This window comes from Macaca fascicularis, chromosome 12, assembly GCF_037993035.2.
Source record: "Macaca fascicularis isolate 582-1 chromosome 12, T2T-MFA8v1.1".
NCBI classification, from domain to species: Eukaryota; Metazoa; Chordata; class Mammalia; order Primates; family Cercopithecidae; genus Macaca; species Macaca fascicularis.
The window spans coordinates 71,847,293-71,871,271 of NC_088386.1; the positions used below are offsets into that span (position 1 = coordinate 71,847,293).

The window sequence follows — 23,979 nt, forward strand, 5'->3', positions numbered from 1 at the left end:
ATTACTCACTTTCAAGACTGAGACAGCAGAACATTAAACCAAGCAGGGGGCCCTTCCAACTGCAGGCCCTATGCAACTGCACGGGCTATACGCTCATGAACCTGGCTGTACCTGAGGAAGTGATTTTCGAGCTGAGATGTGCCAGTATCATAGGAGGATAAAATTGTTCCAGGCAGAAGAAACTGCAGGGGGGAAAGTGGTGCATTCAGAAACTGGATGAAGGCCAGTGTGGCTGGAGTGCAGAGTCAAGGTGGGGAATGTGTGTGTGATGAGGTAGGCTGGTAGAGAGGGTAACTTCAGAGACCAAGTAGAGCCCTGTAGGCCATGTTGAGGATTTCGGTCTTTATTCCAAGAACCACATGTAACTATTGATGTGTCTTAAACGTAAGATTTACTTTTGATGTGGTAAGAAAACAAGTAACTTGCACTTTGACTGCATTGGACAACTTTCTTCCTCAGCCTCCATTTCTTGCCAACCCCCTTTTTAGAAACTTTGTCTCACCTTCTATGTTTTTTCTAAGGCTGTCCCTTCATTTAGGTGTGTTTAAAATGACACTTCACACCAGAGGTGCTTTTGGTGTTAGAAACTGAAAATAGGTAGAGTAGGCGAGTCATGACATTTTATTTACTATTGTAGTTTGTGGTCTAAAGCGTTTCAGGTCAACTGAAGAAAAACTAGTAAAATATAAAAATGTTTTATTATTGTTTTAAAATGATTTTTCTTTTAAAATGCCACAGATTTTTAAGATGTATATTGTCAGCGCCATGATTTTAAATCCTTAATCTCTCTTTTACACATGCTGAGGAACAAGGGGTGATTACTGACTTTGTCTGACCTTGGGAAAGAGAAGCGTAGGGAAGAAGTTGTCTTTTTGGACTTTGTCTTTTGCATAATAGGTATTCCCAAACCAACACATAAGCTTGCTTTCTGTTAGGTGTGGATAATAATTTTCATGATTCATAGGTTTACATATGAAGACAGTTATAGAGCTCATTTCCTAGAATGATACCTGTGTGATTGATTTGTAGATCCATTGCCCAGTTTACGATTTTCACTTTTGGCACTCTTAGGGAATAACAAACTAGAGATTTTTTTTTCTCTCGTGTCATGCTTTACATGTAATTATATGAGCTCTGTCACTGATACGGTTTGGATGTTTGTTCCCTGCAAATCTCCTGTTGAGATTTAATCCCCATTGTTGGAGGTGGGTCCTGGTGGAGGTGTTTGGATCATGGGGGTGGATCCCTCATGAATGGCTCAGTGCTATCCTTGATAGTGAGTTCTCTCTTTGAGTTCACACGAGATCTGGTTGTTTAAAAGAGAGTGGCATCTCCCCGCCTTCTCTTGCTCCTGCTCTTGCTATGTGTGACACCTGCTCCCCCTTTGCCTTCTGTCCATGTAAGCTTCCTGCAGCTCTCACCAGAAGCAGATGCTGGCACTGTGCTTCTTGTACAGTCTGCAGAACTATGAGCCAAAACAAACTTCTTTTCTTTATAAATTACCCAACCTCAGATATTTCTTTACAACAATACCAACAGCCTAACAGAATCATGTAAGGTGATGCACTTAAGTCAGTGATATTTATATTCTCTGAGCTGCTCATGGGTAAGATAGGCACCTGGTCATTCTTTGTATACTCTACCATTTCCTGTCTACTGCATGATAAATTGCAATTCCTGGCTGCTGGCTATATGGGTTTATATCAGTCTATTTGCCTTCTCTTTTTAAGTCATAAATTCTATTTGTGATGAAAACACTGGATGTTTTGGTAGAGTTACCTTCTGAGAATTTATTTTCAATAATGATTTCTGAGTTGAAACAGAGTTTATGTCTTAGATTGAGTAAAATATTCACCCTTTTCACCTATTTCCAGCTTTAGAGTCTTAATAACAGAGCTTTTGGTATTTGTAGGCAGCTTCTTTGATCTTATTTGCAGTGAAGTAGTATGTTGCAAACTTTCTGTTACTTTCATGTTTGTCTTTTGGATGAGATCTGGAGAATCCATGGGGGTGATGATGAATTAACTTTTTTTTTTTTTTTTTTTTTTTGAGACACAGTCTCACTCTGTTGCCCAGGCTGGAGTGCAGTGGTGCGATCTTGGCTCACTGCAACCTCTGCCTCTGGGGTTCAGGCAGTTCTCTTCCTCAGCCCCCTGAGTAGCTGGGATTACAGGCGCCAGCCACCACTCCTGGCTAATTTTTGTATTTTTAGTGGAGATGGCCATCTTGGCCAGGCTGGTCTTGAACTCCTAAGCTTGTGATCCACCCGCCTTGGCCTCCCAAAGTGTTGAGATTACAGGCATGAGCCACCACACCCGGCTGATGAGTTAACTTTTAACTGAAATTACTGACCACATAAATTGCTGTTCATATAAGAACTCTGTTATGTTACAGAGTAGTGAAGTAGCTTCTGATTTATCAGAGAATACTTAGATTATATTCAGCATATGTTTAATACTAGTGTATGTAAAGGTTGTTGCAAAAATAATTGCAGTTTTTGGCATATCATATGTTGGATTCTTCTTTGTAAAAGCCATAAAATATCAGAATCACCAATTTTAACACAGTAATACAGGTTTAATACAGTTTCTGGGCAAAAACTGCATTACTTTTGCAGCAACCTAATACTTCATTGTTTTAAAAATTTGTAATGCATGCCTAGTATGTGCACAAAATAGCTAACCAAGAGTTAAAATTACCACAATTTTAAATTAGAATGTCCTGTTACCTTAACATAGATGGTAATATTAAGTTGAGTAAAACTTTATTTAGCCAGCATGTTTAGGGAATTAAATGGTAGGTTTAATCAGATATCTTCTTTCTTTTTACAGACAATTAACATCAACTGTATGCAAAGCATAGTACAGTGTATGGTTCACAGATGCATATGACACATCTGTGTCTCCAAGGAACTTGATTTCAATATTTACTCTTCGAAATGTTGTGAATTTTATTCCTATGCTTTATTGCTAGTAAGATTAATATAATGCATATGATTGAATCTTTGATGATTTAGAATTTTATAACAAACGAATCTCATTGTATTGTTTTTAGTATAGATGTAAGCAATATAGGTGTGCTGACTATACAATTTATCCGAAAAGGTTATTTTTTTGAGTAATTTGCTGATGTCAGCTTGTTTTTGTTTCCTTTTATTTTAAAAACTGTTATACAAGTTAATTGGTTCTTAATGAAATTTTACTTTGTTAAAGTTGTGACAGCAAAGTATTTTGTTTCATTGCTGTGTTGGTATATGCGTTGAAATTCAGTAGCCCTTATATATATGTGTAATATTGTGGGTAACAGCATACAAAATTATGTGTAGTTCATTATTTACTTGATGTTTTCATGGCATTATCTCTAAATATGAGTTTAATTTTGTGTAGCCCAAACCAAACTAAACCTAAAAGTCACATTTGTTATTTATTGTAATACTGTGTTTTTCTTTTTATTCTAAAGTATAAGTAAAAGCAAATTAAGGAGTTCCTTTTTCCCATTCCAGGGATTGCTTTAGAACATTTTAAATGATCAGTCTTTAAAAAAAAAATGCTTCACATGTATAAATTTATTTTTAAAAATCAGCCAGAATTATTATTAAAGTTATTTGTTGCTATGTCACAGAGACTAAATTAGTATAAACACAATTAGAAATATAACAATTATTATCAAATCTCATATATTTAGTTGCTGAGAGCAAATGTAGTTACGTTATTAAAATGGGTGATTCTGATGTTTTGTGACTTTTACAAAGAAGAATCCAACAAGTGATATCCTGATATCCTATGTATTCTGTCAGTGGAGCCATTGCTTCTTAAGTGCAGTTGATTAGACAAAGTTCAAATCTAGTGCTTTTCCCAAACACTGGGAGATTGGTAATATTCTCTTTGTAGCTGCAGTCTTCTCTAGATGAGAGATTAAGGGTCAAGTCAAGTTTCATTTCAGGCCTAAAATTATCTTTACTGGCATTATTTCACATTGTAGTTACGTAATGCTTCATCACGCAACTTTGCTCTAATTGTGTTTGTGGGGTGGTGTTGGTAGGGTCAAGGCAATGAAATCTTCTGGAATACAACAGGATTCCTCTGTATTTTTAAATACTGCCAGATTGTGGGGAAAGATGGACAGTTTGATACAGATATATTTGATTCTTTCATATAATGTCCGCTTGAAAGTTTACTTTGTTAAAAGTTTACTGTAAAATATTAAAAATATTATTTCACTACATTTTTTTGTAGTAAATTAGACATCAGTATCTTTTTATACATATGAGTAATATTTAGAATATGTCTGTGTTTGAAAGAAGCTAACGGAATTGTAGCATATGGGCTATTTTGTTTTTTTAATTCTCATTTTGGATTGGGCAAGGTATCTTCCCCTCCTCCCCACTAAAAAAAAAATCAGGAAACGATAAACCAAACATGCTTTTAAAACAAGTTTTCTGACCTACTTATACTGGTTACCATAGAATCTAAGATAGTGTGATTAGTTGCCGTGTATATGTCAACCTTAGCAATTGACTTTAAATGCTCTAGGCAAATGTACATGATTATTAATTTGGTTTGTTATTGATACGTTTTTGCTCTATGTGCCTAATTATCACTGCCTTGTTTCCATAGCTGCAGAACCTTGGCCTGAAAATGCTACGTTATATCAGCAATTGAAAGGTAAATTCTTGTTCACAATTAAAAATGGCTTTGTATCAAGCTGTGTGTATTACAAAAAAATCCTCAGTAATACAATTTACTGCAAAGAGAATATAACATGTAAAAGAAGGGATTCCCTTGTATAATTTGTCTAGGAGGTTTTACCTAAACTTGTATCTGCCAGTGTAAACCAACTATTCATGGCCTATAAGGTCCTTAGTTTATTATTGACTTGTTATATTGGCTGCTGTAGGCGGTGTAAAATGATGTGGTTGCAGGAGAAGTTGGCAGATTTACTGCACCAATAGCTGAGACAGCAGATTTTTGAAGTCCTGTGGTAAAGTGGGCTCTCAGTAAAAAGGAACTGTTAAAATGTATAGGCTAGGATGGTTCAGGCTCCCTTTAGCAGCTCTTCATATATCATCAGATCACATTATGGACCCCATTTGGGGCTTAGCAGCCTGCTACAGTTGTCAGAAGACTGCAAAGTAATGAAGACTAATAGGCAGCAGCCCTAGTCTTCTAAGCATGGAATTTTTATTGCAGCAAACTTGTCATCTTTCTTTTGTGTGACAGACCTAGATACACTGTGCAATATTAACTGCAAGCTGGTTTTATATTATTGTGAGTGCTTTTACTTTTAACTAGAAAGGTTTCAGCAGATTTTACTTAATTTTAATGAAGAGAAACATTTCTTGAAAACGAAAAATGAGTTTGATTTTAAGTGAACAATTTTAATTACATTGCTGATAAAATGAAATAAGTGATCAAATAATTTTAGAGGGAACTGTCCTAGTTTATCATTATTTGTGATAATTTAATCAAAATTATAATTATATAATAACATTGATATAAAACTTTTGAATTTAGTGGTAGGCAATACCTTTGAAAAAATATAAATACTTTTTAAAAATAAAAATATTATATTCTATTTGGTTAAGTTATGCTTCATTGTATTTCCACAGGGGAGCAAATTTTACTTTCTGACAATGCAGCTTCTCTTGCAGTGCAGGTAAATATGTAAATAATATAATATGTTTTTCACCCCCTACGTGATTTGCATCATTTTTCATTGCAATTATATTTTTCCCCTTCCAAAAAGTCTGATACTATATGTTTAGATTTTTTCCTGTATGATTTACCATTATCTATATAACATTGCTTGTTTGTGAAGAATAATTTTATTATGTAATATTCAGTTAATTGTCAGTATATAAAATAAACAAATTTTTTTTTTTTTAGAAATCACTTTGATGTGGTAGGCACATTCTGTGTCTCAGCAGTTGGTTTGCTTTTGGCTGGATATGATGGTGTTGATTATTTGGGGTAATATGTTCATTTGTGGACTCACAATTATTTCCTAATTAATTTTTTAAGATTTATTTATCACATATTTTTAAGCATTGTTTTGCTCATTGCACTCATTGGCCTCTAACTTTAATCTGTTTGGTAATCTTGTAGCAGTGTTCTGGTTCTCTAGCCACTCCTGATATATTTATTGATTACATGAGTGTTTATTATTCCCAAAACCATTTATGAAATGTAATAGTTCTTCAAGTTGTATATACCATTTGTATAATCCAAAAAAAATTAGTGCCCCTGTAAACTTTAAGCTGCATTATAGGAAAAATAGGATACTTGCAGATGTTTTGCTTAAAAAACAATGTTTATGATGTAGGTTATGGAATTATAGTTATCCAATCATTTTGCATATTTAGCTGCTATTTGCTTAGCTTGTGTAGTTTAACATAGGACTGAGCATGTAGACTGTATCCACTAAATGTCTGTTGTATGAATAGTTTATAAGTGTGGTGAAAGTAGTCATGCCTTGATAACAAATGTAAAAGTAAATGATTTGCTGTGTATAAAATAATATTTTCAATCTTTATATCTTTGGAAAGTAGTTTCAAGGCACTGTGAATATTTTAGTTGAAGCACTGATTCTTAACCCTTTTAAAATTGCTATTTTGGGGATAACCCTTTCAGGATCTGACAAAAGCTGTAGAACATTTTTCCAGAAAATATACCCAGGCTATTCTGCATGTGGTTTCAGTAGGTTTCCTGCTGAAGCTATCTGGATCCCCTAGGAAGAGCCCCTGAAACTACATAATAGTAGTTTAGGAAGTGCTGAAATAATTTTCATCAAATAGAAAGGTATTTTGGGTAGGAATATACAGTGTTTTTCAACTGGGCAGCTCTTTAGTACTCCCCCTACTGCCATCCTGTGACATTTGACAATATTTAAGTGTTTTTGCTTGTCAAAACTGTTGAAGGGTAGAGTGCTATTCTCATCTATTTGTTAGATGCCAGAGGTGCTGCTAAAATCCTAAAATGTACAGAGTAGTCCCTGCACAACAAAGAATTATCCAGCCCCAAATGTAAATAGATTTGTCAAGGTTGACAAACCCTGGAAAAGATGAGTTAGCCAGTTTTCAGTACAAACCAAAATACCATTATATTACCATTTAAAAAAATTAACGTTTTAAATAATCCAGAGAAGGGAGGAAAAAATAAATCTTAGTGTGTATTTTATTTGTTAATTCTATTTTTATGATTTCTATTAATTTGCTTTCTTATGGTTTCTCAAATCATAGTTGCAATTAAAAATAAAACCAGAAAAAAGGACCTTTTACAATGTAGAATTTTCCTTAACCATTTCAATGTTTTTATCCTACATATGTCACTTCGATGATAAATTAAGCAGCATATATTAAAATTTCTTGGTTTTCTTCAATATTCTTTGGCTTGACAGCTGATAGTAGCCATGACTATAAATGTGACTTTTCCAGATATCTGATGTAAACTTTATGGAGTAATTTTCTTCTATATAGTGGGCCAGCATTCGTTTAGAAGAATCAGTTAAAGGCCTACATTTGATGTATAAAATTGATCAAAACAATGTGACAGGTATCCACAAACTGGATTATTTTCTAGAAGATACCAGATATCAAACATCAGGTATTTTAATAGTCTGCCAGTTAGGCCATTAGGAAATTTAAATTTTACTTAACATATACACTTAGTGTTTGTTATGCCCCTGAAACTAAGTGGTTAGGTCTTTTTGGACTCTAGGAACTTTTATGATTTCAGTTTAAAAATAAATGTTTTTTTCCTGTAGGTATTTCCCCTTAGATTTTCTATCCTTCACTCTTGTATGTTGAGTATAGTGAAGTAGTAGCATAGCATGTTTCTCTGGTCCCTTGAGCCACATGTGTATATATGCAGTATTATACACACATGCACACGCTAGAGAGACAGAGAGATATCTTCCATTCTGTACTTGTGCTTTGAAGGACTTAAGCTTATACTGATTAGAAACAATAACTTTGATAATAATTCTCTGTTACTATTCTCTCTTACCCCCAAGTCCAAACCAGCCATCTAATAAATACATAGCATTGGTCACATTTGTGATTTGAAATTTTCTAGAAGCCTCATTTTAAAAAAGTAAAAAGAAATAGGCAGAATGTATTTTAATAATATGCATTATTTTACCCAATATATCCAAATATTATTTTAATATGTAACCAATACATAATTTATTAATGGGATATTTTTTATATTAAGTTCAAAATCTGAAGTGTGTTTTACACTTACGGTACTTCTCAATTTATGCTAGCCAGATTTCAAATGCCCAGTAGTCTCGTGTAGCTAGTGGCTTTTGTGTTAGACACTGTTATTAATAATAGAATACAATATGAGCAAGACATAATATACTCTCCAAGGTTTTGGCAAAAATTGTTTTGTTTAAGAAGTTTATGTCTATTGACTGAGTATATGCTGTCTTTTATAGAAGATTCCAATTGGTATCTGTTTCAAAAACAGCAAACCCTAAATAGAGCTCTTTGTTTCAAGTTTGCTCAAATATAAAATAGAGATATAATAGAAGCTATCCTGTTGGGTAGGATAGGATTGAATATGTTAACATTGAATATGAGAATTGAATATGTTAACATATGTAAATCACTTAGAAAAGTACCTGGCATATTGTAAATATGCAATGAATGCTGGTTGTTACGTTTTTCTCTCCTAATTCTTTGAAAGAAATACACATATTCAGTGTCAGTAAGAGGAATGGAAGCTTGCAGGCTTGATAGTACCTGAAAACACTAGAGTAATTGAAAATAAATGTTATGTGTAAGAAGAATCTTGTTTGGACATGCTTGTGTTTGTGTGAACATTAATTTTTGTAATCATTCTTTATCTAAAAATTAATATTGAATGCTTTAATGCAAACAATTTTATTAATACTGAATAATATGTTTTAAAACTATTTATTGAATACTTTTATTGCATAAGACACTCTATTAAAAGCTTTTATGTGCAGCATTGCGTTCAGTCCTTCCCATGACCCTAGTGCACAGTAGTATTATTATCCTCATTTTAAAGATGTGGAAACTGAAGCTCAAAGATGCTTCGCCCACATTCATAGAACCCACAAATTGTGGAGATAAACAGAAAACAACAACAACATTGGCTGAGTGCCACCTGTACTTGTCACTGTGCTGAGCTCTTAATTCATACTAACCCATTTAATCCTTATAACAACTGTATGAGGTAAGTGCTGTATAGGGTAGGTATCATAAATAATTCTTTCACACAGCTACCCTATGAGGTAGGTACTATTATTATTCCTATTTTTCTACAGATTAGGAAAGTAAGGCAGAGAGGTTAAACAGTGAGCTCAAAGTTAAATAAATAGTGCTTGGCAGAGCTGGAATGCAGACCTAGAAAGTCTGGATCGACAGTCCACACTCATAATACTTGGCTGCATATTGGTCTAGTCCAGTGATACAGATCTTGAAGTTTTACCTAACAATAAGTGATCATTTAATCACAAATTATTTCTGACATTTCTTAGTAAATTATGTCTTATGATTAATCGTTTACATTAAGGAGTAAAAGAAAATGTCTTAGCTTTTGTATCTTTGAAATGGGATAAAGATAATCTTACCTCTATAATATTATGAAGCTCAAGGTAGGTAATAAATGGGAAATTCTTTTGAAAAAAGTGAAAGGAATAGGAATGTAAGATGTTGAATACAGAATTAGTGCCTATTTTGACTGTAAAGATTTATGTACTTATTTTGTGAGTGTCTTTATATAATAAAATGTTACTTTCCAATAAGTTTTAGAAGTCTAATGTGCTATCCATTGTGCAACAGAGATTTTCTAGTAAGTTTTAGAAAGAATTTTGCTTTATGTATGTGAAGCCAGTTTTAAAAATCTGGGGTTTTTTTTTGTATGGCTTAATCTACGTATTATAAAAATTTGAAGTTTTTTTTGGAGTGTCTCAAACTGATGATCATTATTAGAATATTGCATGAACAAGTAATCTTTTTCCTTACTTTTTACTTCAAGTTAAGAATAGCATTTAAGCTCAGGTGTCCTTGTTCCATTTAATATTTTTACTTTTTCTTATTGTTTGTTAATAAATGCTTTTCTCTAAAAGTGAAAGGGAAGACAACAGAAAAAAACTATTTTCTTTCTGTTGAATATAGTATATAATTTGAAAGTCAGCATTTTGTTTTGTTTTGCTTTTTTGAGAAGGAGTCTAGCTCTGTCGCCCAGGCTGGAGTGCAGTGGTGTGATCTCAGCTCACTGCTGGCGTGATCTCCACTCACTGCAACCTCCATTTCCCAGGTTCAAGTGATTCTCCCACCTCAGCCTTCTGAGTAGCTGGGATTGCAGGGATGCACCACCAAGCCCAGCTGATTTTTTTGTATTTTTAGTAGAGACGGGGTTTCACCTTGTTGGTCAGGCTGGTCTTGAACTCCTGACCTCAAATGATCCACCTGCCTCAGCCTCCCAAAGTGCTGGGATTACAGGTGTGAGCCACCACACCTGATCAAAAGTCAGCATTTTTATAGGCCCCGTTAATGCTGGGACATAAACACTCACATTTCAGATTTGATGATAAATGCTTAGCTGACCCTTGCATTTTCCTTCTTTTAGCAAATGAAGCTTTCTAGAAGGATGGATTAATTATTGGTTAAATGATAATATCCAAATGTAGTGTTTGGGAAAGAGCAGGAGAGAGGAATATCTGTCTGTCTTTTGAGGCTGCAGGTTGATTACTGCCTTAGAGACAAAACTTTGAGTGTGAAAATACAGCTGCTATAAATTTGTCGTGTCATTTAAATGGCCATAGTAGATAGCTACCTGCAGAATTTTAGAGGAAATGATTTTGAATTTTCAGTTTGGTTGGATACATTTTGTTTTAAACGAGTTGTTCAGGGTTTTATGCCATTTTAAAGGGTCAGTTTAAACCTGATGTAAATAGAACTAGGATGGACATTAGTATATGTATTTTAATAAATAATATAATATTCTATGAAAAACCTTTAACAAATTGACAAAACTTTATTAAAGCCTCAAAGTATAAAATTTTAGGTTTTTAAAATTTGTACATTCCTCTTAATTTGATTGTCCTCTGTCAGATGAGGCTTCTGAATTCACTTTCAGGGTTAGGTGAAGGAAAGGAAAGCTAAGGGATAAATATAACTTAGTGTACATTTATGAGATACAGAGACTTGTAAAATCCTTTTCAGTATTCCAAACAAGCAAAATGGAGTCTGCAGATGTTTGTTTGATATCAGTGAGTTTAAATTCTTCAGACTGATTGTCTTACATTACATTATTATAGTTTGTGTGCCAGAAATGTTAAAGCATTTTGGTGATTTATGCTTATAAGACCTTGGATTATTTCAGTATATAAAATGTGATCTTTATCAAGATAATTGTGAACTGAAATTGCAAATAGAATTTAGCAGTTTAAAAAACAAATCTCAATATTAGTTTCTCAGCACTTAAATGGCATGGCGTATAAAAAACATTAAAATTGGTCAGTGTAGAATTTGTGGAAATGAAGTATATTCCAAATAGAAATAGGAGTTGTTGTTTTTAGTAATTCGTGAAATAATGTGAAATGGTTATAAAGGGTAATGGTTTGCTAATATAAATATATATTTAACTTAACAAAATTCACACTCCTGCAGTTCTGAGAGATTGCAACTTAGAATAACAACTGTATACTTTGTTTAAAAAGTAAATATCAAGCAGGACTTTATAATTTGTTGCTATTAAACAGAACAATAAAGATACAGTAGTAAGATGGAAAAACAACAGCCTTTTTTTAAAAACAGAAAAAGGCTAGAATTCTTCATTATTAGATATACAATATCAACATATTCAATCTAGCAACATTATATTTGAGCTGAAAATATACTTAAATTTGAAGCCATACACTACCCTGTGTGAGTGAAACATCTTTCATATAGTTCTAAGATGAAATTACCCTTGAATGAATAGCATCTTCATTTATCTTCAGACCCCTTCTGTGCTTTTAGTGAATCTATTCTTTCAACATTCTACAACAAGAATTACATTATACCATTATACCAGAGTACTTCTGCAGTGTGAAATAGATTGGTTTGGAAAATGAACCTGGCTTTGCTATAAATTACATTCACAGGTACAAAGGAATTTGTTATTTTGTTTAAAATAGTCATAAATATAATTAAGGTCTTAATTTATGTTAAACTACAAATATGGCTATTATGGTAACTGGATTAGGAACTTAATCTGTCACTTCAAGAATGATACCTAACACTTTTCATTTATAACCTTAGATACTTTATTTCAATTACAGGGTCTGCAGCTGTTTGATATAAAAATGAATTATTTTATAGATAGATTTGTTCATGGTTTTTAATTTTAAATCATGCCTCTTCAGTAAGGTAGAAAATAATTCTTCAGTTGTCACAAATTTTCCTTTGTGTCTGGTTGAAAAAGGATATGAATTAAAATTCACAACCATTTTTATTTTGTGTCCTGAAAATGGCGTTGCATGCTTGAGAATAGTCCTTAGTGAATTCTTACATAAAATATTTCAAATTTAATTAGGAAATGAATAGAAGCTTTGTCTTAAAGAAGAAAAACTTGATGTCTGCTGTCTAAGGATAGCTTTACCTGGTTGGACTGAAAATGGATTGCTACCTGTCTAGAATTTGAATAACTTTGTTCATGTGACTTACATAAATTTAGAAGCTGTGTTTATAACCCCTCGAATCCCATGATATTAATCAGTGTAAAGTATCTAATCTTTAAAAGGTTATTAAAGGCAATTCTTTAAAGTTTTGATTTACTTTTATATTTTTATTGGCAAGCAATCCTGATTTTATTGCTTAGGTGCAACTAAAGAGAGTGTGCTGTGTATCTAACTTGAAAGACAAATGTTCATTTTGTCTTTGGAATAGAGAAGAGGAAAGAAGACATTGGTGCTGGTCATTGGCAAGTGTTTCAATACTGAGTTACTATTAGTTAATTAAAGAGAAATGAGTATATTTTATGTTCCTGCCATCTGCTAGTTCATCCTAAGAACTTTAATTTTTTTTGTTATTATTTTTCTCAGTTGGGAATTTTTTTCTAAGTAACAAAATTTTAAAGCATTCATTATAGGAACTCAGAAAAAGAATATATATATTTTTTCCTTTTCTCCCCAACTGTTCATTCAGTGGCAACTATGTAACTGCTATGGTGTTAGGTTCCTTGGGTTACAAGAATTGTTCTTTCTGTACCTTTGACTATTTTATAACTCTTGCTTAATTTTGACCCTACAACTTTATGAAAGTAGTAAACAAGATAGACATGGTCTGTATGTACTAATGAAGCTTATATTCTTGGGAGGAGGGGCTTTTATCAGTTCATTTATCGGTTTTATCAGTGTGTTATTTATATGTAATTCTCACAGGGAAAGCTTGTATCTTTCTCTATTCTAGTTGTCTTTTTTGTTGCTTTCGGAAATAACCTGATTTTTTTCTATAGCTGTCAGATGTTGATGTATCTAAAATTGACTTAGATATTCCAGGAGTAGTTTCTAGGTGAGAGTTTTATTAAGGAAGGTCAGTCTATGAAGTGATATATCTTCAAATGTGCTCTCAAATAACATTTCATATTTTTTGGTAACAAATTCACTCTCTTTAAAGCTTTTTATGCTTATTGAATTGTGGTTTCTGTTTTCTACATAGATAATAATAATAATTATTATTATTATTTGTACTTTAAGTTCTAGAGTACATGTGCACAAGGTGCAGATTTGATATATAGGTATACATGTGCCATGTTGGTTTGCTGCACCCATCAACTCATCATTTACATTAGGTATTTCTCCTAATGCTATCCCTCCCCCAGGCCCCCACCCCCTGACAGGCCCTGGTATGTGATGTCCTGCCCTGTGTCCAAGTGATCTCATTGTTCAGTTCCCACCTAAGAGTGAGAACATGTGGTGTTTGGTTTTCTGTCCTTGTGATAGTTTGCTGAGAATGATGGTTTCCAGCTGCATCCATGTCCCTGCAAAGGACATGAACTCATCCTTTTTTATGGCTGCATAGTATTCCATGGTGTATATGTGCCACATTTTCTTAATCCAGTCTATCATTGATGGACATTTGGGTTGGTTCCAGGTCTTTGCTATGTGAACAGTGCTGCAGTAAACATATGTGTGCATGTGTTTTTATAGTAGCATGATTCGTAATCCTTTGGGTATATACCCAGTAATCGGGTTGCTGGGTCAAATGGTAATTCTAGTTCTGGATCCTTGAGGAATCGCCACACAGTCTTTCACAATGGTTGAACTAATTTTCACTCCCACGAACAGTGTAAAAGCATTCCTATTTCTCCACATCCTCTCCAGCATCTGACTTTTTAATGATTGCCATTCTAACTGGCGTGAGATGATACCTCATTTTGGTTTTGATTTGCATTTCTTTGATGACCAGTGATGATGAGCATTTTTTCATGTGTCTATTGGCTTCATAGATGTCTTCTTTTGAGAAGTGTCTGTTCATATCCTTTGCCCAGTTTTTGATGGTTTTTTGTTTTTTTTTTTTGTTTTTTTTTTTTTTGTAAATTTGTTTGAGTTCTTTGTAGCTTCTGATATTAGCCCTTTGTCAGATGGGTAGATTGCAAAAATCTTCTCCCATTCTGTAGGTTGCCTGTTCACTCTGATGGCAGTTTCTTTTGCTGTGCAGAAGCCCTTTAGTTTAATTAGATCCCATTTGTCTATTTGGGGTTTTGTTGCCATTGCTTTTGGTGTTTTAGTCATGAAGTCCTTGCCCATGCCTATGTCCTGAATGGTATTGCCTAGGTTTTCTTCCAGGTTTTTTATGATTTTAGGTCTAACATTTAGGTCTTTAATCCATCTTGAATTAAGTTTTGTATAAGGTGTAAGGTAGGGATCCATCTGCAGCTTTCTACATATGGCTAGCCAGTTTTCCCAGCACCATTTATTAAATAGGGAGTCCTTTCCCCATTTCTTGTTTTTGTCAGATTTGTCAAAGATCAAATGGTTGTAGATGTGTGGTGTTTTTTCTGAGGCCTCTGTTCTGTTCCATTGGTCTATATCTCTGTTTTGGTACCAGTACCATACTGTTTTGGTTACTGTAGTCTTGTAGTATGGTTTGAAGTCAGGTAGCATGATGCCTCCAGCTTCGTTCTTTTTGCTTAGGATTGTCTTGGCAATGTGGACTCTTTTGGTTCCATATGAACTTTAGTTTTTTCCAATTCTGTGAAGAAAGTCATTGGTAGCTTGATGGGGATGGCATTGAATCTATAAATTACTTTAGGCAGTATTGCCATTTTCATGATAATGATTTTTCCTATCCATGAACATGGAATATTCTTCCATTTGTTTGTGTCCTCTTTTATTTCATTGAGCCGTGGTTTGTAGTTCTCCTTGAAGAGGTCCTTCACATCCCTTGTAAGTTGGATTCCTAGGTATTTTATTCTCTTTGTAGCAATTGGGAATGGGAGTTCACTCATGATTTGGCTCTCTGTTTGTCTATTAATGGTGTATGGGAATGCTTGTGATTTTTGCACATTGATTTTGTATCCTGAGACTTTGCAGAAGTTGCTTATCAGCTTGAGATTTTGGGCTGAGACAATAGGGTTTTCTAAATATACAATCATGTAATCTGCAAACAGGGACAATTTGACTTCCTCATTTTCTAATTGAATACCCTTAATTTCTTTCTCTTGTCTGATTGCCCTGGCTAGAATTTCCAACACTATGTTGAATAGAAGTGGTGAGAGAGGGCATCCTTGTCTTGTGCCAATTTTCAAAGGGGATGCTTTCAGTTTTTGCCCATTTGGTATGGTATTGGCTGTGGGTTTGTCATAAATAACTCTTATTATTTTGAGATACGTTCCATCAATACCTAGTTTATTGAGACTTTTTATTGTGAAGGGCTGTTGAATTTTGTCAAAGGCCTTTTCTGTATCTATTGAGATAATCGTGGTTTTTGTTGTTGGTTCTGTTTATGTGATGGATTACGTTTATTGATTTGCGTATATTGAACCAGCCTTGCATCCCAGGGATGAAGCCGACTTGATTATGGTGGATAAGGTTTTTGATGTGCTGCTGCTGGATTCGGTTTGCCAGTATTTTATTGAGGATTTTTCGCATTGATGTTCATCAGGAATATTGGTCTAAAATTCTCTGTTTTTGTAGTGTCTCTGCCAGGCTTTGGTATCAGGATGATGTTGGCCTCATAAAATCAGTTAGGGAGGATTCCCTGTTTGGAATAGTTTCAGAAGCAATGGTACCAGCTCCTCTTCGTAGCTCTGGTAGAATTCGGCTGTGAATCTGTCTGGTCCTGGACTTTTTTTGGTTGGTAGACTATTTATTATTGCCTCAATTTCAGAGCCTGTTATCACTCTATTCGGAGATTCAACTTCTTCCTGGTTTAGTGTTGGAAGGGTGTATGTGTCCAGCAATTTATCCGTTTCTTCTAGATTTTCTAGTTTATTTGAGTAGAGGTGTTTATAGTATTCTCTGATGATAGTTTGTATTTCTTTGAGATCGTTGGTGATAATCCCCTTTATCATTTCTTTATTGCGTCTATTTGATTCTACTCTCTTTTCTTCTTTATTAGTTTTGCCCAAACCAGTTCCTAGATTCATTGATGTTTTGAAGGGTTTTTTGTGTCTCTATCTCTTTCAGTTCTGCTCTGATCTTAGTTATTTCTTGTCTTGTACTAGCTTTTGAATTTGTTTGCTCTTGCTTCTCTAGTTCTTTTAATTGTGATGTTAGGGTGTCAATTTTAGATCTTTCCTGCTTTCTCTTGTGGGCATTTAGTGCTGTAAATTTCCCTTTACACACTGCTCTAAATGTGTCCCAGAGATTCTAGTACATTGTGTCTTTGTTCTTATTGGTTTCAAAGAACATCTTTATTTCTGCCTTCATTCTTTTATTTACCCAGTAGTCATTCAGGAGCAAGTTGTTCCGTTTCCATGTAGTTGTGCGATTTTGAGTGAGTTTCTTAATCCTGAGTTCTAATTTGATTGCACTGTGGTCTGAGAGACCGTTTGTTGTGATTTCAGTTCTTTTACATTTGATGAGGAGTGCTTTACTTCCAATTATGTGGTCAATTTTAGAATAAGTGCAATGTGGTGCTGAGAAGAATGTATATTCTGTTGAATTAGAGTGGAGAGTTCTGTAGGTGTCTATTAGGTCTGCTTGTTGCAGAGCTGAGTTTAGGTCCTGGATATCCTTGTTAACCTTCTGTCTCATTGATCTGTCTGATATTGACAGTGGGGTGTTAAAGTCTCCCATTATTATTGTGTGGGAGTCTAAGTTTCCTTGTAGGTCTCTGAAGACTTGCTTTATGAATCTGTGTACTTCTGTATTGGGCGCATATATATTTAGCATAGTTAGCTCTTCTTGTTGAATTAATCCCTTTACCATTATGTGATGGCCTTCTTTGTCTCTTTTAACTGTTGGTTTAAAGTCTGTTTTGTCAAAGACTAGGATTGCAACCCCTGCCTTTTTTTGTTTTCCATTTGCTTGGTAGATCTTCCTCCATCCCTTTATTTTGAGCCTATGTGTGTCTCTGCACGTGAGATGGGTATCCTAAATACAGCAAATGAATGGGTCTTGACTCTTCATCCAATTTGCCAGTCTTTGTCTTTTAATTGGAGCATTTAGCCCATTTACATTTAAGGTTAATATTGTTATGTGTGAACTTGATCCTGTCATTATGATGTTAGCTGGTTATTTTGCTCGTTAGTTGATGCAGTTTGTTCCTAGCATCGATGGTCTTTACATTTCGGCATGTTTTTGCAATGGCTGGTACCGGTTGTTCCTTTCCATGTTTAGTGCTTCCTTCAGGAGCTCTTGTAGGACAGGCCTGGTGGTGACAAAATCTCTCAGCCTTTGCTTGTCTGTAAAGGATTTTATTTCTCTTTCATTTATGAAACTTCGTTTGGCTGGATATGAAATTCTGCGTTGAAAATTCTTTTCTTTAAGAATGTGGAATATTGGTGCCCACTGTCTTCTGGCTTGTAGAGTTTCTGCCAAGAGATCTGCTGTTAGTCTGATGGGCTTCCCTTTGTGGGTAACCCAACCTTTCTCTCTGGCTTCTCTTAACATTTTTTCCTTCATTTCAACTTTGGCGAATCTGACAATTATGTGTCTTGGAGTTACTCTTCTTGAGGAGTATCTTTGTGGCATTCTCTGTATTTCCTGAATTTGAATGTTGGCCTGCCTTGCTAGGTTGGGGAAGTTCTCCTGGGTAATATCCTGAAGAGTGTTTTCCAGCTTGGTTCCATTCTCCGCATCACTTTCAGGTACACCAGTCAAACATAGATTTGGTTTTTTCATATAGACCCACATTTCTTGGAGGCTTTGGTCATTTCTTTTTACACTTTTTTCTCTAACCTTGTCTTCTTGCTTTATTTCATTAATTTAATCTTCAATCACTGATACCCTTTCTTCTCCATGATCGAGTCGGCTGTTGAAGCTTGTGCATGCGTCACGAAGTTCTCATGCCATGGTTTTCAGCTCCATCAGTTCATTTAAGGTCTTCTCTACACTGTTTATTCTAGTTAGCCATTCGTCTAACCTTTTTTCAAGGTTTTTAGCTTCCTTGAGATGGGTTTGAACATCCTCTTTTAGCTCGGAGAAGTTTGTTATTACTGACCTTCTGAAGCCTACTTCTGTCAGCTCGTGAAAGTCATTCTCCATCCAGCTTTGTTCCATTGCTGGCGAGGAGCTGTGATCCTTTGGAGGAGGAGAGGTGCTCTGATTTTTAGAATTTTCAGCTTTTCTGGTCTGATTTCTCACCATCTTTGTGGTTTTATCTACCTTTGGTCTTTGATGTTGGTGACCTATAGATGGGGTTTTGGCATAGATAACTTTTTCGTTGATGTTGATGCTATTCCTTTCTGTTTGTTAGTTTTCCTTCTAACAGTCAGGTCCCTCAGCTGCAGATCTGTTGGAGTTTGCTAGAGGTCCACTCCAGACCCTGTTTGCTTGGGTATCACCAGAGGAGGCTGCAGCACGGCAAATATTACTGCCTGATCTTTCCTCTGGAATCTTCATCCCAGAGGGGCATCCATGTATATAAGGTGTCTTTCAGCCCCTACAGGGAGGTGTCTCTGAGTTAGGCTACACGGGGGTCAGGGACCCACTTAAGGAGGCAGTCTGTCCATTTTCAGAGCTCAGACACTGTGCTAGGAGAAGCACTGCTCTCTTCAGAGCTGTCAGACAGGGATGTTGAATTCTGCAGAAGTTGTCTGCTGCCTTTTGTTCAGCTATGCCCTGCCCACAGAGGTGGAGCGTAGAGGCAGTAGGCCTCCTTGAGCTGTGGTGGGCTCTGGCAAGTTCGAGCTTCCAGATGGCTTTGTTTACCTACTCAAGCCTCAGCAATGGCAGACGACCCTCCCCTAGCCAGGGGGCTGTCTAACACAGATCGATCTCAGACTGCTGCACTAGCAGTGAGCAACGTTCTGTGGGTGTGGGAGCCACCGAGCCAGGCCTGGGAGAGAATCACCTTGTCTGCTAGTTGCTAAGACCTTGGGAAGAGCACAGTATTTGGGCAGGAGTGTCCTGTTTTTCCAGGTAGTCTGTCACGACTTCCCTTGGCTAGGAAGGGGAAATTCCCCGACCCCTTGCGCTTCCTGGGTGAGGTGACGCCCCGCCCTGCTTCTGCTTGCCCTCCATGAGCTGCGCCCATTGTCCAACCAGTCCCAATGAGATGAACCAGGTACCTCAGTTGGAAATGGAGAAATCAGCCGTCTTCTGCGTTGATCATGCTGGGAGCTGCAGACTGGAGCTGTTCCTGTTTGGCCATTTTGTGGCTGTGGGCCAGATCATTATTGTTTTTAAGTTGAATTCCTGTTACTGTTTTCTAAAGCAATATCAACTTACTGATATTTGTAACTATTGATTTTTTAAAATATCTCTGAACTTAACGAGTTACATCTAACTTTTTAAAACAGTGAATTCTGAACCCATAAAATTACAAAATGCTAATTTTTGCTATAGTTTACTAGCTTTCTATGAACTTAGGTATGTTTGCATTTATTTTTAGGAATATCTATGGCTTGTTCATTAAGCAGATGTTTATTGAGACTTTATTGTATGCCGAGGACTAAAGTAGTAAACAAGATAGACATTGTCTATGTATATTAATGAACCATATATACTTGGGGGATGGAGTCCTTCTGTCAGTTCATTTATCAGTTTTATCAGTGTGTATGACTCTAAAAATTATTCATAAACATTTATATCAATATTAAGATATCTCATTTTTGCTTTGTTAGAAAAGATTATATTATATAATTATATATATTGAAAACATAAAGCATATATTCATTATTCTTTTGAAAAGTTCTATTGGGCCAGGCGTGGTGACTCACGCCTGTAATCCCAGCACTTTGGGAGGCTGAGGCGGGTGGATCACCTAAGGTCAGGAGTTTGAGACCAGCATGTCCAACCTGGTGAAACCCCAACTCTACTAAATACAGAAAATTAGCCGGGGGTGGTGGTGCATGCCCGTAATCCCAACTGTTGTGAGGCTGAGGTGAGAGAATCGCTTGAATCTGTGAGGCGGAGGTTTCAGTGAGCTGAGATCGCACCATTGCACTCCAGCCCAGGCGACGGTAGTGAAACGCCATCTCAAAAAAAAAAAAAAAAAGAAAAGTACTTTTGGTTATTTTTCTTTATTCTTTTAACATCTTTCTAGAAATTTTTATCTCAGTACACACTCTTGGTATTTTGATTTTATAGAAGTAAATGCAATTAAATTATAGTATGTAATAATTATTTTAATTTTTCTCATAAGGAGACATAGGAAAAGGTAATAAAATAAATGAAGCCAGCTTTCTTTTGAAGTCACCGAGGTTAAGTGGTCTTCCTTCCTTTGCAGATGAACAAATGAATATTTATTATTATGAATGCTGTTACTACTATTAATAATAGTACCTTATATTTTTTGAATTACTCTGTGTCAGATAGTGTATAAAGTGTTTTACATATAGAACTTCAGTTAATCTGCCTGATTGTCTAATTTAGAAATGAGAAAACTTCTGAGGTAAAGGTACTTTCTCAAGCTAACATTTCCCAGGATTCTACCCAGAGAGCTCTCTCTGATATTCTGCTCATTAACTTCTTATTGTTCTAGACTGATTCTTTTTTTTTTTTTTTTTTTAAAGGAGATAGGGTCTCACTCTGTTACCCAGACTGGAGTGCAGTGGTACAGTCTTGGCTCACTGCAACCTCCATCTCCCAGGCTCAAGTGATTCTCTCACCTCAGCCTCCCAAGTAGCTGAGATTACAGGTGTGCACCACCACCACCCAACTAATTTTTGTATTTTTAATAGAGATGGGGTTTCACCTTTTTGGCCAGCTGATCTTGAACTCCTGACTTCAAATAATCCACCCGCCTTGACCTCCCAAGGTGCTGGGATTATAGGCGTGAGCCACTGTGCCTGGCCTTACTGTTCTATACTGATTATTAAGACTGATGCAGAGGATTTCCTTCTTTTAAATGTATGTTCACTCTAGTCTTTTTTTCACTTAGGTAACTTGCTTTTAAAATCTGTACTCTGTTACGATCCATTAGGTTCTGCTAGGGTACTTAATCAGTAAAATGTGTTGGTAGTTGCCCAGTCATGAGTGGTAGGGTTTATGACTCAGCAACAGAAAGTAAGAATAAAGGATGGTAAGGACAGCAATCTCAGTGAGGCAGCATCATTTCTGTGCACAATAGCCACCAAGGCTGACTGTTTCCATTCAACCATGTTGAACCCTTTTTACCATTTTCTGAACTATGTATTGCCTTTTTTAATTTTTATTTTAATGCAGTTAAAATAAAGGATATTTGATATTTTAAAAAGTGTTGTAGAGTCTGTTCCCTTACTCCTGTCAGAAACCATCATATTTAGGGCTGGATGTGGTGGCTCACGCCTCTAATCCCAGCCCTTTGGAATGCCAAGACGGGCAGATTGCTTGAGGCCAAGAGTTCACCACCAGCCTGGCCAACATGGCAAAACCCCGTCTCTACTAAAAATACAAAAAATTAGCTGGGTGTAGTGGTACATGCCTGTAGTCCTACCTACTTGGGAGGCTGAGGCATGAGAATTGCTTGAGCCTGGGAGGCAGAGGTTATGGTGAGCCGAGATTGCACTGCTGCACTCCAGCCTGGGTGACAGAGCGAGACTCTGTCTCAGAAAAAAAAGAACAACAAAAAACCAAAACCAATATATTTACTTTTTTCTGTAAACGAATTGGGTTACTTTTTGGCTTTACATTTAGTTTCACTGATTTCCTGCAACATTTCTTTCCGGGATATTATTAGTATATTTGGGATTGAAGACTTGAAATTAGATATGTGTAATATTTAAGATGTTTTGTTGATTTGCACATTAATGTTATTCTGTTTACCTGATTTTCTTTATCATAAGACCTGCATGCTTACTTTTGACATCCCGAAGATTGGGCCATAGTTACTGAGATTTTAAACGATTCAAGCGAACAGTGGTTCCTTCATGTGTAACTTCTCAGTAAATTTTCAGATCATACTGTTCTTATGGGACTTCTTAGCTTCTTAAAGCTTCTCATTTAACCAAGACGTTAAATTGACTTTTCAGTTTTTAAACTTGGTAGGCTATAGATGCAGGAAGCAGAAAAGACCAGAGATGAAGACAATCCTTGATTATATTTTTATTCTGCCTGACATCTGTAGTTCTTCTTATTTCTTAACACCTTGATAAGTATCATACCTGCAGGAAGTGCTAACAGATGTATTATGTACATTTGTAGGCACGTCTGTCAGTTGTGTGCACAAAAGAGGTTGGGTGGCCTTGAGGATTGGGCTTCTCAAATTTTTAATAGAACTTGCTTATCTGGTTTTCAAAGCACATGGCTGTACTCTTAGCAATTCTAGGCCTTTGAAAAAAGAGTAGAGTTGTCTGCTATTCATTTCTCGTCAGAAGTCTATCCAAAAAGTGATAATTAGAGACGACGATCTAAAGACTTGTAGGTCCCCTTCCTTCCACCAAACCTGCTCACCTCAAGTTTTTCCTTGGTACATACCAGTTCCATCTTTCTAGTTGTTTATGCCAGAAACTTTTAGTCATTTTTGGAGATCTTTTTCCTATATCCACATTGCGTTATCAGCAAAACTTCTTGATCCTCCCTTAAAAATATAGCTAGAATCGGCCGGGTGCGGTGGCTCAAGCCTGTAATCCCAGCACTTTGGGAGGCCGAGACGGGCGGATCACAAGGTCAGGAGATCGAGACCATCCTGGCTAACACGGTGAAACCCCGTCTCTACTAAAAAAATACAAAAAACTAGCCGGGCGAGGTGGTGGACGCCTGTAGTCCCAGCTACTCGGGAGGCTGAGGCAGGAGAATGGCGTCAACCCGGGAGGTGGAGCTTGCAGTGAGCTGAGATCCGGCCACTGCACTCCAGCTTGGGTGACAGAGCGAGACTCCGTCTCAAAAAAAAAAATATAGCTAGAATCTGACGTATCACTTTCATCACTCCCACCCTGGTCCAGGCCACCATCATATCTTGCCTGGATCATTACAAAAGCTTCCTAATTCGTTCTCCTGCTTCAGTGGTTCTGCTCTCAACAGTCTAATCTCTCTATAGTTGTGTCCTTTGAAGTGTTCAGTTAGATTACGGCAATCCCCAGCTCAACACCTTCTAATGATTTCTTGTCTCACTCAGTAGAAGCCAAAGATCTCACAATTACCTATAACGTCCTACATATTTTTGGTTGCCTCTCTGATCCCATCTCTTAGTACTCACTTCCTTACTCCCACATAGTCATACTGGTCTTGTTAACTGTTGGTGAAACATAGATGAAACACAAGCCTGCTTCAGGCCTTTAAACTTGGACTATTCTCCCCTTAGATATCTGCATGGCTTGCTCCCTAACTTTCTTAGGTTTATGGTCAAATGTTTCCTTATTAGCCCTTATCTGACTACCCTATATTTAATAGCCATACCTTTACACTGCTTTGTATTTCTAAGTAGCAGGAATTACC

The 23,979-nt window shown here is 36.1% G+C and overlaps 1 protein-coding gene across 7 annotated transcripts in view; it reads left to right on the forward strand.

Moving 5' to 3' along the window:
- The window catches only part of MTX2 (metaxin 2), a 72,837-nt gene that overhangs the window by 23,665 nt on the left and 25,193 nt on the right, over positions 1-23,979 (forward strand). For 3 of the 7 annotated variants that reach the window (XM_074009499.1, XM_005573563.4, XM_074009500.1), the window contains exons 2-3: positions 4,617-4,664; positions 5,609-5,655. Coding sequence is in view for 2 of the 7 variants with exons in the window: in XM_005573563.4 (XP_005573620.1) it covers positions 4,617-4,664; positions 5,609-5,655 (95 nt within the window). In the remaining 5 variants the exon portion in view is untranslated. Of the gene's footprint in view, positions 1-4,616; positions 4,665-5,608; positions 5,656-5,885; positions 5,970-12,833; positions 12,936-23,979 lie in introns of those variants that run through there. The other 4 variants (XM_074009501.1, XM_074009497.1, XM_045367306.3 and 1 more) reach the window with 3 other exon arrangements.